Source organism: Podarcis erhardii, assembly GCF_964252035.2.
Source record: "Podarcis erhardii genome assembly, chromosome: 11".
Taxonomy (NCBI): domain Eukaryota; kingdom Metazoa; phylum Chordata; class Lepidosauria; order Squamata; family Lacertidae; genus Podarcis; species Podarcis erhardii.
In genome coordinates, this window is record NC_138501.1 from 37,282,187 (window position 1) to 37,297,240 (window position 15,054).

The 15,054-nt window shown below is 42.5% G+C and overlaps 2 protein-coding genes across 3 annotated transcripts in view; one reads left to right on the forward strand and one right to left on the reverse strand.

Moving 5' to 3' along the window:
* The window catches only part of PLPP1 (phospholipid phosphatase 1), a 91,787-nt gene extending 85,938 nt beyond the window's left edge, over window positions 1-5,849 (forward strand). For both annotated transcript variants that reach the window (XM_081881666.1, XM_081881665.1), the window contains exons 5-6: window positions 4,163-4,339; window positions 5,617-5,849. In XM_081881666.1, coding sequence (XP_081737792.1) covers window positions 4,163-4,339; window positions 5,617-5,748 — 309 coding nt within the window. In that variant the 3' untranslated portion in view covers window positions 5,749-5,849. The remainder of the gene's footprint in view (window positions 1-4,162; window positions 4,340-5,616) is intronic.
* A 113-nt stretch (window positions 5,850-5,962) lies between these two features.
* The window catches only part of MTREX (Mtr4 exosome RNA helicase), a 39,326-nt gene continuing 30,234 nt past the window's right edge, over window positions 5,963-15,054 (reverse strand). The window contains exons 22-27 of the mRNA XM_081881402.1: window positions 14,347-14,510; window positions 12,586-12,691; window positions 10,331-10,387; window positions 8,566-8,728; window positions 6,601-6,705; window positions 5,963-6,235 (exon numbers count right to left, since the gene is read on the reverse strand). Of these exons, the coding sequence (XP_081737528.1) occupies window positions 6,183-6,235; window positions 6,601-6,705; window positions 8,566-8,728; window positions 10,331-10,387; window positions 12,586-12,691; window positions 14,347-14,510 (648 nt within the window). The 3' untranslated portion in view covers window positions 5,963-6,182. The remainder of the gene's footprint in view (window positions 6,236-6,600; window positions 6,706-8,565; window positions 8,729-10,330; window positions 10,388-12,585; window positions 12,692-14,346; window positions 14,511-15,054) is intronic.

The window sequence follows — 15,054 nt, forward strand, 5'->3', positions numbered from 1 at the left end:
TAATGGAGGCTACAGGACTGTTTGTTGTTGTGTCAAAATGGGCACATAACTAGAACTAGTTAGCCGTCTTTATGACTTGAAGCTGCCATATCACTTGTGTAAACAATAATAGGAGAAAAGGGCTGCCAATTAATGAATTGGTTGCGTGCATGTCAGCCTCCATGCATAAGCGGGGGTTTGTTTCATAGAATGCAGGGAGGGAGCGGCTGCTGTTGCTCTTTGTGATGACAAGGTAGGGGCCAGCCAAGCTCAAGCTGTTTATCTAAATTCAGAGAAGGAAGCAGTTAACCTGTCCTATCAGCTAACAGGCATGTAAATGAAAGTATGCATGTGCAACAAACAGCAGCAGCTGCTGCTCTTAAAGGAAAATCATCAGTTATTTGAAGTGACAGTGTTTGGTGTAGACGGCTCTTGTTGGCATTTGTCTATATCAAGAGACAATGGGGTGCGCCTCTGGAGGTGAAGTCAAACTGCTGGAGAATCACAGCAGCTGCTGGGACTGCAGAGACCAGTAATTGCGTTAGCAGCAACAAAGTGATTTCTCTGGGGCTGCCCAGATAACAAGACACCCTCTCTCAGCCTCGCTGATGTGGTCCAAAGGAAAGCAGAGCAATACATTTGGCACCAGCTTGGCTGTGGGAGTTGCTGGAAGGGGGCATACAAGACACCATCCAGCCGTCTTAGGGATTCCACTCCAGATTTGTGTAGGGTTTACTCCTTAGCCTTCTGAAGATGTCTCGCAAGGCAGTGGGTATGGATTTCTACTCAGGGTTTACTCCCAGTCTCCCAATGAGTATGGTCGTAAGGCAGTGGAGGTTTAGGATCAGTTTCCTTCTCCTTGATTGACTAGCTTCCCAGGTTGACAGGCGCCATCTGCCCCTCACTTCTCTCTACAGTACATGCAGAAACTGCTTCCTTGCTGTATAGAGTTACTAGTTCTTAGCCAGCTGCTTCATACAGCACTTGAGGTTGACTGAGGTGCTTATACAACTTGAAAACCCACTGATCTGGACTGTCACCAGCATTGTCCAGAAGAGATGAGCATTTGGATCCTCTTTTTCTTTTGGACTTGTACATCAGCTGCTTTTATTGTTGGTAGAATGAACAGCCCAACCTGTGCCTCTTGTCTCATTGCAGCCTAGCTCCACATCTTAAATAGCTGTGGCCCAAGTAGCTACTTTCCTAAAGTCCATGAATAAACATTAAATCCAAGTTTCCTGTTTTGCCATCTCAGCCTAGTTTTGTAGATACATTTCTGTTTTGGGGACAGCATTTTAATCATCAGTTCAGTTTTGACAGCTTGGCAAACAGCACGAAATCCTACCACCTAGATTTGTGTCCCGGGCCCTCAAATCTCTTTGCTTATGGACCACAATCTTCTAAGGGACTGTCTTAGGTCCCACCTTCTCTCCCACTCATAACCACATATACCACCTTCCCTCTTATGTGTATAATGTTCCTCTGCCAACTACAGCAATTGCTTGCGTGTGGAAAAACCTTATTAGCAAAGGAATGCATTTTTCAATGTCTTCAGTGGAATTCCTAAGCTGGAAAGAAGGAAGTATGCCAGCTCTGTATTGCCAGCCTGCTCTTTTTAGACCACCAGCATGACTGCTGCCTCAAGTTCTCACTGGGACTAAATGATTTACATTGCTGTAGAAGTTAGTCTCAAAAACAAGCCTTGAGGAAACACAGTATTAGCCTTGAAACTGTACTGTGTGATTTTGCTATGTTGGACTTCAGCAGCAGCAGGAATTACCTACCTTTGCTGTTGATAGTGAACACACAGGTATACATTTTTGAAAAATATGCCTGCAGACTGTCTTAGAAACTTCAGTTTTCTGTCAACAAAACATAGCTGGAATACAACTTTGGTCTGTGGAAAAACCTTTATCTGGTTTTCTAAACATTGCTCCATGCAGCTTCAGCTTTTTTTTTAACCAGCAGAATGAAAGATTTGGATGCCAAAACTATGATGTAATAGCTGCTTTGAAAAACCGATTAGGCATTCCCCAAATATTTAACTTTGGAAAGTAGCACCTACTGCTCACATAGAGCATGCTCTGTGTATATATTCATTTACACAACCATAATGGTTCTAACAGGTACAAGGAATGGTTGAAGTTGTCTATGGGAGTGCTAGCCACAACCTGCATCCCATCAAGTCCAGTTACTGCCTGTTTTAGAAAAGGTTATGCCTTTGTAACAGGTCAGTCTGTGGATTATCCAAAACTTTATCTAGTCTGGTTTCATGGATTTGTTTTATTTTGAGTTTCTGCAGCATGAGGCAATAGATAAGGTACTTGGCTAAGTGCAGCCTCCTGTCTGTATTGTGGCTCATAACATCAAGCAGGGAGGAATTGCCCAGTTGAATCCAGGGTGTAGTTCTGCAGGTGTCATCAGTGTGGTGTCCTTCAGATGTCGTCTATTTAACTCCCATCAACTGCAGCCAGCCTTGCCAGTGGTCAGGAGTGATGGGAAGACACCTCGGCCCTTCTCCTCACCACCATCATCACCAGCTACAGCTGTTTCTCCTCTTCTACCTTACTGCCACCTGCTTGCTTGCCAAACAGGAAGCAGGCAGTGGCATTTGCTCCTCTGTTCTCTGGGCCAGAGCAAGAGGCAGGTGAACAGAAGGAGCAGGTCCACAGAGCTCTTGGCAGGGGGCTCCTTGCTAGACTATAGCCCATGGTAGATGCTAACCTGTGATGGCTCTGGAAATAATGAATTGGTGTCTGGTATTAGTAATGGACTGTAAGGGATAAAAAACAAAACTCATTTCAGATCCAAGGGATATACTATTGATCCCAGTGCTGATGGACCATTTGTCTGCCTGGGAAAATGATTTGAGCAGGCTGAGTTTGGGGATAAACTTGAGTGGCTTTGTCATACTAGCTGAGGCTGGTGTGCCAGCCGTGACTTGTCTCAGACAGACAGCTTGGCCATTGTTATCTATGCTCCAGAAACCTCCATTTTTGATGAATGCATTGTAAGTGGAGTTGCTTTCTAAGACTACGGAAATTAGTTCAAATTCAGCTGCTCTGTTGCTGACAGCAGGCAATGGTAAGGTAATGCAAGGTCTTAAACAAGTGTACTGGCTCCCAGTCTATTTCTAATCACATCTCAGGAGGGCTGATTCTTGCCCTCAGCGTCTCTGAGATCTTTCTTGGAGGCTTTCCTGAAGGAGTCTTGGCTATCAGAGATGAGGCAGCGGTGATTTGAGGGGCAAGGGGACTTCTCAGTGGAAGCACTGTGGCTGTGGAATTTTCTCTGGAGAGAGCATCAGCTTGTACCAACTCTACCACTTTGGCAGTAGACAAAGAACTTTTTTATTTTTCCAAGCCTTTTAACTCCATTTCAACTGTACAGTTTTATGCTGGGGGGTTTGGCCCTGCATTTTATTCTGTATTTTACTTTGTATTTTTATTTGTAAGCCACCTTGAACATTTTTATTGAAGGGAAAGTATACAAATTATTTAAATATGAGTTCATATCCCATCTAGGCATTTGAATACCTTCCTGTGTTAAGCAAGGATCTCCCTACTAACAGCTACTACAGTGGTACCTCGCAAGACAAATGTCTCGTAAGACGAAAAACGCGCAAGACGAAAGGGTTTTTCGTTTTTTGAGTTGCTTCGCAAGACGATTTTCCCTATGGGCTTGCTTCGCAAGACGAAAACGTCTTGCGAGTTTGTTTCCTTTTTCTTACAACCGTTAATACCCAGGGAATCCGCGCTCCCCAAGACGAAAAAATCGCAAGACGAAACAACTCACAGAATGAATGAATTTCGTCTTGCGAGGCACCACTGTATTGAAGTAATGAATGGTTCCTTTAGTGCTATAGCTGATAATTAAGGAGAATATGCCTCACATATTATGAAACATTGTGCAGCTTGAAGCAAAAGGTGGATAATATGCAATACACAATATGATCCAATTTGCAAGCTCAATAGAAAGGGCATGTGTAAAATTAGGCCACAACTCAGCACAATGTTCATTATGGTACAAAAGTATTGCACTTAACGTTGTCTCTAGCAAATCAACAGAATATCAAGTTAGAACTACTGTATTTAAAAAAGACCCATCCTATTTCTGCCCACCCTGTTAACTAGCTAGACTTTTGTACTTCTGTACTTCTAAACTTTTGTCCTTTTGGTTTTAGCTTTATCTTCAGGCCAGAATGAAAGGCGATTGGGCAAGACTTGTGCGTCCTACGGCTCAGTTCGGTCTTATTGCAGCATCCATCTACGTGGGCCTCTCCCGTATTTCTGATTACAAACATCATTGGAGTGATGTGTTGACCGGACTTATCCAGGGAGCACTGGTAGCTATACTTATTGTAAGTCCATGCAAAGTTACTCTACCATTTGAGCAATATAGCTTTCTGGCAAAACTACTTTTGCTGAGACTTAATGATGAAATGGGGTGGAGGGAGGATGCCTGCACACTCCTGATGAGTTCAGTGCTGGCTTCCTGTAGTTTCCATGGGACAGTGGTGAGATGGGGGAAAGGTAGTATCTTCACTACTCCCAGGGTCAACGTTTCTTTTTCCACTCCTCCTTTAGAAACCATGATGTACGGGTGGGTTAGGGTACATCTATCTTCCCAAAACTATTTACAAAAGTGAAAGACTTTCCAATTGGGACTAGCATGCATAGATTATTGGCAGTTGCCCCACTTCCCTTTCTGACAACAAAGAGGAAAGAAGCCTGAAGTGCCTTTAAACATGCTGCAGAAGTTAGGCATTAGGACTGGGCAATATGTGGTTTTCAACATCATGTTATATCAGCATATCTCAGCTGCTGCTTCCTCCCCACCTTAGGGGATGAAGACTCAACTGAGATACATTGCCTAGAGTGCTGGGTGCCTCTGTGTGTATGGAGGCTTGATCAGCTGTGGGGTGGGCAGCCTCCTGCCCATCCCTCAGCTGATTAAGCACCCACCTTCCAGCTCACGTGAACCAGAGGCAGCCCTGCGGATGACGTGTGAAAGGCAGGCAATTTGAGCTAGTCGATACCTGTTTTCCAACACTGTAATATACCACCAACTAAACTTCCTGATACAGTGGTATATTATGATGTTGGAAAGGAGGATTGGGGGAAGAAGTCCTGGCTCCACTTGTGCTAAGGCAGCCCTGTGAACACTTGCCTTGGCAAGAGGTAGCCCACCCACACCCCTGTGCAAAGGCGGTTCAGACGCACAGCTTCTTTAAACTGCTCTGCTGATGGAGCGCACAGCTGAGACCCCACTCTGGCTTGTGGGGGAGGTTTAAGGAAACCTGCTTCGCAGCCCAATAAGCCATCCGCCTCCAGAGTGTGGAGCAGTTTTAAAAAACTATGTGCTGTATGGTGTGGCAGAGGGACTCAGGAGCAGTGGCTGCTTCACCTGCAATATACCACCAGGTGAAGCTACCATTGTGCTGTGGCCCAACCACCACAATGTATTGCCAGCTCAAAATGTCTGAAACCGGTATGGCAATCTGATTGCCATACCAGTTTCAGACAATTTATTGGTATACTGCCCAGACCTATTAGGCATATTTAAAGAATCATTTTGGTGTACTGTCTCTCTCCGACAGCTGTCTCACTGCCTAATGTGTTCAATTTGTTTATCCAGGTTGTGTATGTATCTGATTTCTTCAAAGACAGAGGTCGTACGTTTAAACAGAAGGAGGAAGAAGATTCACACACAACCTTACACGAGACACCTACCAGTGGAAATCACTATGGCAGTAATCACCAGCCATGATAAAGTCAACAGCTATTACCCTGTGGAATCTCCCCTTCTATAAAAAGAAAACGTCAAGCATTTCTGACCTATGTAAAGAAATAAATTAAATGCCTCTTGAAGGGACTGCTGCTGCTATACTTCTTGGATGCTCACTTTACATGTATATAGTAACACTTAGGTAGCTAAACTTTAAATCTCTATTGGTTCAAGCTTTTGCTTTAAACACACAGTATTCTGGCTGTTTTTTTTAATTAAAAATAATGTGGTAACACTTATGTACAAACAGCAATGGTATGTAATATGCTTGCTAGCATGAGGCTTATGGTGAAATACATACAAGAATGTTAAGCATCGCTCCTGCTTGGGAAGGATTGGCAGATTCTGTCGATAACTTTACAATTCTGCCTCTGAAGAATAATTAGTGATGTTCAAACGCCGTGCCAGGACAATACTTATAGGTAAAGACTTGCAGCAAATACAATATCTCTCTTGATTTTGGTAATGCCTGTTAAGGGAAGAAAATAATATGATATCATAAGAGTAGCTGTACCTATTGCTGATACTAGCAACAGGGGATACATTAACAATGCACCTGAGTTGAAGCTCGGTATCAATTTCAAATTGAGTATCATTTCCCCAGTTTCCATCTCAAATGTGTGTATAACTAGTTTGAGGGGGCTGTGGAGACATCAAGGGCTTTCCAGTTATCTGCTCCATGAAAGAACTGGATCACAGCAGATAAAAGGATACATGGAACCTACCATTAATACATTGGGGACACTCTGACTTGTTTAAGAAATTTAAAATTGCCTGTGAAAAGATTCTACATTTCAAGATGCATGCAATTTATAAGAAGCTGAACATACAGACCTTCTGCAAATTTGTTTTCCAGTTCTGTGTTTCCAATGGCCTTTGCTGCTTGACACATCTGTCGAAGCAATTCTTCTAGCCGCCTCATACAGCGTATTATGCTCCCTGCATGGGCAAAAAAGGGCTTGCAGTAAAAGCAGACATTTTCTAATAAGGAATAGCAGATCGTTTTCTACCAGGTAGTTGTAAAGCTGTCTACTCAAGCAGGACTGAAACATCTCAGTCCTATAGTTTTCCCCAAACAGATAATCATAAGGTCATGAATATTAATTTTCCCAACTTGTGTTATCAGAAAGGATGGGTTCCAACTAACGTTATCACCTATAAGTCAACCTAAGGCAATGGTTTTAACTTATTCTTCTTGCACAGGCTTCTCATTGCAGCTCTCAGGCTACCCCATCATAAGAAGCAGGGTACCAAGCTTCCTTCTTCCTAACCTCCTGCATATTTTTGTAGTGTGTACATGAAGGAAATGAATGGCTTCATTTCAAAGATTATGGGATACATTTAGATACATGGTGGAGCAGGTATAAGGTGTGGAAATCTATAGGCTAGGAATGTGTTTTCTTCTCACTTTGTAAGTTAAAAAGAAATGAAATCGAAGTTTTATCAGCCAGTCTCAGCAAGAGATTAAATTTAATCATTTGATTCCGGATCCAGCAACTCTAGTAAAAAGCCACCTGGAGTCAATTACCAAAAAGACAGAAGTCTGAGCCAAAAGAAGCTGGGATATATCCTTCAAGGTTTGCTGCATGCTGTATTCTGAGCAAACCATCACTTTGGTTATATAGACTGACTTCTCTTACAGGGCTCATTATGAAAATGCAACCAAGAACACTTTTACATCCACAGAAGCATTTTTGTATGGTTAAAACAGAGGATGTGTGTATGGAGTAAAGGACATTTAAATATACTCCATCTGCCTTTCTGCTAGACATACTGAACTATATGAACTTTCTACTTTCCAGTCTCTCAACCACAACATGATGTACATGGCCACTGAAATTTCACTTAAGATGGACTTTGTCATGACAAAGAGAAAAAGTGCCTTTCTCTCAGTATTTACTCCTTCTTCTGTTAAAGGGATTGCTTATCTGCCATATGGAAACAAGAATGTGCCATTTACTCTGCGTTTGCAAAAATGGGTGTGATGGTGGTTTGGGGTTATGCTACTATGGTCAGTGCCTTGTCTGTGTTTTATATAATTTCTACCCTACCAATGAAAATTGCTACTGTGGGCAGCTTACAAAGCTTAATTATCCCACCCTGCCCGATGCTGCATGTCAAACTTGGCCCGTCTCCAGCTAGCAGCAAAAAGTTCACTTATTGGGCAAGACTTACTGCTACTACCTATCTGCATGGGAAAGGAGGGTGGGGGACATTTTTATATGGCATTTGCAAATGCAACCATCCACAGAATTGATTGCCTGCTTCACTGCAACCAAATAAATTGTGTATATGACACAAGTGACTTCAAGCCCCTCTTATTCTTTACCCCCAATAACATTTCCGCTGCGTCCAAAGTGATGACTGCTACAGCACACAATCCATGCCATCATTGCAAAGATAGCAGAAATGGCTAGTGGCTGGGAAGCAATCGAAGCACCTGGGGCAAGGTGCAACAACAACTTCTCATCCTCCCTCTTGTACCAACCACACAAGGTTAAAAGACAGTTTCAATCCTATGCATAGTTAACATTTGAGTAGGCTTCACTGAATTCAATGGAACCAAGGATCAGGCTGTGCACACTGAGAGATACAGAACACAAGGGACACACTGGGGAGAAAGAGAAAAAAGAATAGGAGCAGAAAGCATGCCATGGGGAGGAGAGACAGGAGAGAAAGATTCTCCCACAGGCTGCTGATTAGGCGGCCTCAGTGGAGGGGACTGTTGTCATGCAAACAACTGTACTATCCTACCATCCCACACCTCGGATGCGTTAGTAGTAATACAAGTGCACGTACCTTCAAAGACATCTGTCATTTTGCATATGTGAGCAAACGTTGCTCCATTGGCCCACGTGTGCACGACATCCATCAAGTTGGGCCTAAACGAATTCAGGTAGTTTTCCTCGTCAATTTCCAATTTAGCTTCTGCCGACACTTTAGCGATTCTTTTTGCACATTCCTTTAAAGAGGATTTTGAAAATTCGAGACAAACCAAATGAAAGTTATCTTCCTGAAATACGCACGCCAGACAATTGACTGTTAACAAGCTGAGATTATTATTTTCAGCGGCAGCAGCGCTAGATTTATATGGCCCGCTTGTTCTGTAGGTAGCTTACAAAAGAACAAGAAAATGCAATGTTCAAAAACAAGATTAAAAACATTTATGATAAGGGAAAATACAACTGACAAGGAGCTCAATTTGAAAAATAAAACAACTTGCACAGAAAGCTAAGACTCTGTTGACACATTAGTTGTATAAAAAGCCTGGAGAAATAACAAAGGTCTGGTGCTAAAAAGACCATAGAGCCAGGAGAGCTGCTCCATGAACTTCCCAGTCAGGGTGCCATGGGCAAGAAGCTGCACTTCCTAGCAGCCACCCACTTCACCTCATTTCCCAGGGCCACCTAGACCAAGGTCTCTGTCAAGTAACTTAAGGCCCATGCAGGTACATGAAGAGAAATAATAATAATATTAATAAGAAGAAGAAGAAGAAGAAGAGGAGGAGGAGGAGGAGGAGGAGTTTGGATTTGATATCTCGCCTTTCACTCCCTTTAAGGAGTCTCAAAGCGGCTAACATTCTCCTTTCCCTTCCTCCCCCACAACAAACACTCTGTGAGGTGAGTGGGGCTGAGAGACTTCAAAGAAGTGTGACTAGCCAAGGTCACCCAGCAGCTGCATGTGGAGGAGCGGGGACGCGAACCCGGTTCCCCAGATTACGAGTCCACCGCTCTTAACCACTACACCACACTGGCACACTGATTGTGCTGCCTCATACATACCTGCTTCACTCCTCCCTTCAAACAAGTAAGCAAGCCAGGAACACATCAGATAGTGATCATTTTCCTTTACATCTAAACCAGGAAGCTATGACTAATGGCATCCAAACAAGTCAGGACATTAAGACAAATTTAAACCACCTTGGTTTGTTCATTTATCATACCTTCCAGTTTGGATGTAATAGGAAACTATAGTTAACTGGAGATTTCCTGGCTCCTGATGAGAGGAGCAGAGCAGCTGCGTGTGAGATGTATGAGGGATAATTGTCTTGCAACATTTATAGACTGATTTCTGATTAAAAATCTCCAAGATACAAAGCAGTATCTTGGTTTGTTAATCTAAATGCAGCCACTGAGGAAGTGGAGACTGCCAGGCAGATGTCTTCATGGGCCTTCATAAGTAAACACAGAAGAAAATGCTAGTTTAACAGGCTCATGTAGCTCACTGGTATGCAAAAACCATATTGGCTAAAATATTCCAAAAGCCCTCCCCTCACCCTCAAGCTATCTTAATGGTGTTAAAATTTAAAGACAAACTTTAAAAGATATCAAGAAAGATTTTGGATTATATCATCCCAAACACCCCATAAAATTTAATTTTTAAATGTACCAAGCTAGCACGATGTGTAGGCATGTCAAGAGTTGTGCCGGTGCAATATCTCAAATATGGTGTACGTTTAGGTTGTAGAGCAGGAAAGGGAAGGTAACTGACTTTTAATGGCTTGTAAAACCATTTAGTAATGAATGCGGCATTTCCTATGCCAGAAAAATCTGCTGAAGTTTACCTGCATTTGGCGAAGGGGGCCTGCCAACTGTTCTGTTAGTTTGGGCATTTCACTAGACTGAAAAAAAAGATGAAGAAAGCATCAATATCCATTCATTTGGCATTATTTAAATTAATTTATAATTTTTTCTCTAAAGACCACAAGTTATGTAGCTGGTGCACAAAGTCTGAAACAAGCAGAGAACGTGTGGGATCAAATGCGTGGTGGATTGTGCTCATCAATCCTTTAACACTCCTAAGAAAGCTTCTTTTACAGAAAATAGACCAATAATAAGAGTAGTGCCAAACTTCAGTCCAGAATATAGGCCTCTGGACTTCTTTTCAGTGAAACATTATCCCAATGCCAATATATTACAACACATCAACTTGGAACAAAAATAAACTTTGAGATTACCACTGAACCACAGAATTTCAAAAATGCTCTTTAGATATTTGACATAGGAGCCAGTGATTACAAATAATTTATCACTGAAAAATGCAACTGAATGACGAGGGGAAAGAAATACTGAACACTGGCCATGCAAAATTAGAACAGCCTTCACCCTTCACCTTCCTCTTCTATGCAGCCTGCTAAGCAGTTGGCCCCTTATCTCTCTCGCCCTGACCTAGCCACTGTGATCCATGCGACGGTCACCTCCAGACTGGATTATTGTAACTTGCTCTACGTGGGGCTGCCCTTGAGACTGACCCAGAAACTCCAGCGGGTGCAGAATGCCGCGGCGAGACTCCTTATGGGGTCTTCGCTGCGAGATCACATTCATCCGGTACTATACCAGCTGCACTGGCTCCCGGTGGAGTACAGGATCAGGTTTAAGGTGCTGATTTTAACCTTTAAAGCCCTATACGGCCTAGGACCCTCGTACCTACGGGACCGCCTCTCCTGGTATGCCCCACAGAGAAACCTACGGTCTGCAAATAATAACATCCTCAAGGTCCCAGGCCTCAGAGAGGTTAGGCTGGCCTCAACTAGAGCCAGGGCCTTCTCGGCTACGGCTCCAATCTGGTGGAACGCTCTGTCACAAGAGACTAGGGCCCTGCGGGACCTGACATCTTTCCGCAGGGCCTGCAAGACAGAGTTGTTCCACTAGGCCTTTGGTCAGGGCGCAGCCTGACTCCCTCCTCTGGCAACCTGCACAGAATCTTGCTTAATCGGTTGCCATTAATTTGATTTTAATTAATTTTCATAATGAAATATTTTTAGAATGTGTGATTATTTGATTGTTTGATTATTTGATTATTGTTAGCCGCCCTGAGCCCGGCTTCGGCTGAGGAGGGCGGGATATAAATAATTTATTATTATTATTATTATTATTATTATTATTATTATTATTATTATTATTATTATTCCCTCCGTACCTGCTCCAGATGATTAGGGGACCCCTCCAGAGCAGATTCTGGGGGGTGCGTAGGGGGCTGGAGTGGGAGGAGAGGAAAGCGAAGTCACACACTGAGAGGAGGTCCACCTGCACAACAGTGGATTCCACCTAAGTTTCTGATACTTATTTATTTTCTGATAAATTTGTGAGTTTCTAAGTTTCTGATACTTATTTTTCATTTCCGCCTGTCAGAGAAATGTCTTTTTCCTCTCTACTGAATATATGCAATAAACTTTGGGTGTTTCATGTGCACACCCACTTCCGCTTATGTTCTTCAGAGGGGCAGGGGCTCCTCTGGCAGCAATATGGGATGCAATGCAGGACAACACAGCTGTAGGGTGGGGGGGGAGAACAAAAACCAGAAACTTCTTTGTGAATGACCAGAACAGCTTTCTTCTCATGTGTGAAACTTTCTGGATCCTGACCAATGACACTTTTGGAATGCACTTTATAATATAGGAAAATTAAAATAAAAAAGCTAGGAAAATTGAAATAAAAACAACCGAGTTTTTAAAAATTCATTTTGAGACAAGGAACTCAGTAGAAGGAGATGCCTTGATTGTTGTGGGTGCCATTTAAACTCCTTTTTTCTCTGTTCTGGTTCTGCCTGCTTGACTGTCTGTTTCCAGCTTCCTCTGGTGTTACTTATCAGGAGAAAATCTCAACCCAGGACTCTCTTGCCCTCCCTGCATGGTAGTGTCTGATCCTGCATGTACCCTGCCCATTTTTTTTAGCTTGAATCTAGGATTGTATATTAGTTTTACAAATGCTTTTTAGCCCCCTTTTCTGACTAGAAAGCAAGGTAGAACGAAACATTCATTTAGATATAAATTACGGCTGATCAAATTTAGGTTTTTCTGGTTATGCAAACTTAACTTACATTTTCTTGAAATACAAAGCAGCTTAGTAAAGCAGTTGCTTGTTCTGCAGATAAGTCATTGAAAAGTCCATTGAACATCATTTCCGTCAGCAACAGCTCATCAGCACTGGAAGAGGAAATGCAATCAACAATGTTAGATATTTCTTCGTCCTTTTATACATTTGAAAGCAATTTTCTGGAAAACTGATCAGTAGCTTCTGTTCAAAAGGCAGAAGAATTAATAATAAAGACTTTAAAGCCAGAAAGTTCCCTTCCACTACCAATGAGAAAAAGAGAGGGAGCAAGCAAGCAAGCAAGTGAAGTATCTGGATGTCGTCATAACTTTTACAGATGGCATACCAAAAAACTACAGGGGTCCTGAGAAACAAAATTTGGAAACAAAGGTCAAGATGGATTAGCATGTCATGTAGTGTTCAGAAGCTGAAAGTGGACTTGCTGGAGGAGATTAAGCAAGAAGAACAGAATCCACACTGCACTTTGGTGCCAGAACTATGGGGGTGAGGGTTTTGGCTTGCCAGATGGATTGATCCCCGCTTGCCTCCTCCCATGTGCTCTTCTGGAGATCTACCCAGCCACCCAGTCAACATCTGGGGGGTGTTTGGGGGAAGAGGAAGGGGCCAGTGCACGAGCAGAAGCCCTGGTGCAGGGCCTCCACTAATAACTCACCAGCTGAATCCTGCCCAGCGTATTTTATGAGACTGAAGGGAATAAACAAACTTGGCTAAGCATGTTTATTTGGAGAGAAAGAACAAAATTTAAAAAGGACCATATACCAAGCGTCCAAAAAATTTTCTATGCTCCAATGGTTATTATTACAAATTCACAACATATATTGGGTTAATTCTGCCAAGCTAAACCAAGACACCTCTGATTTTCAGATGTAACATTAGCAAGTTAATATACAATCATAGAATGATAGAGCTGGAGGGGACCCAGAGGGCCATCTAGTCCCACCCCCTGCAATGTAGGAATCTCAGTGAAAGCATCCATGACAGATGGACACCCAAGCTCATCTTAAGAACCTCCAAGGAAAGAGAGTCCACCTCCTGTAATGGAACACTCTGCAGAATCTAAACAATGAACACAAAGAAGTAGCATAAAGTTCCAGATTTCACATTCTTGTTCTGGGTTTGCAGCTTTGTTGTTACCAATTAATAGTGCTGAATATTCAAAATATGTTAAGGTGTTGCTATCAGAGAGTGAGTGCCACTCCTAGATGATTTACACAAACACCATACTATTTGTTTTATAAACTAATATAGGGATCTAAAGAGTAGATACCATGTATCTTTGACATCATATTTCAAAGTGGGATCCAGACAGTGGTTTGAGGTATGCTCACAAACTGGGCCCACCCAGTACAATTTTTGACTTTACTTCCTCTGAGCAGGAGATACCCAGTGCCACCCTGATAAATGGTGGGGTAAAAGTATTTCAAATAAACTGCTTCTGAAAGGACCTGCAATTTCCAAAGTAGTTTGCTTAAGTGGCTATGTGGGGGCTGCTGTTTAGAAGAACACAAACCAAAGCCCTGCTGGGTTCATGGCGTTCTCTGGATCCCAGCCTCACTGTGCTTTTCTGTCATTTAAATTTACTGTGTGTTTCACTTTCAATAACCTAGGATCACTTCAATACTGCCCCCCCATATGTTTTAACATGAGATTTCTCCTTAGTGTCAGAATGTCCCACTGTATTACACAGAGGGAAATTGCATACAAACATCTGTTTGCCTGTCTTTTCTACAACAGTAACATATGTTACCTGCTGATTTCACAAGCGACTCGGCCTTTCATCTCTATGACGTCCGAGGAGGTTGCAAAACCCAACCTTCTCAAAACACGTTTACGACACTTGAGCTCATCCATTTGTAAAACAGTCCTGGCTTTCTTCAGTTCTCGTTTTGCTGCTTTAATGTCTACAGCGATCTGAAGTTAATCACAAGCAAAGAGGTGTTACGAGAAATCAGGCATTAAGACACTTTTGACCCTGCCTCCTGGAAAAAAAACCCAAAGTTTTATTGTGAATGTAGAACTTCAATCTCCACAGGCCACATATCCACCCATACATCTGCGAAGCAAAGGGAGAAACAGATTTGTGAGCAAGAAAACAAAAAAAGTTAAGAATTTTCTATGGCAATAATGCATTACTATCTATCTATGCATTACTTAACTATTGATAAGATTTCTAGCTCACCCTTCCCCATAACATCCCAGGGCAGGTTAAAAGTGTGAAAATACAATATTAAAACCAGTTAGAACAGCTTACAATCAAAACAAAGTGGGTATTAGAAATATATTTCCCAGATGTCAATGTCAGAGTAAAGAGGTGGGTCTTAAGTATCATATAATGAAAACAAGAAAATAAAAGGGCCAGGCACCACTCTGTGAGGAGGGAATTCAGAGCTTAGGGGCTGTCTTCTCCTGGGCAACCCCCCCCCGGAACTTCAATGGGTGGCAAAATTACCTAAAG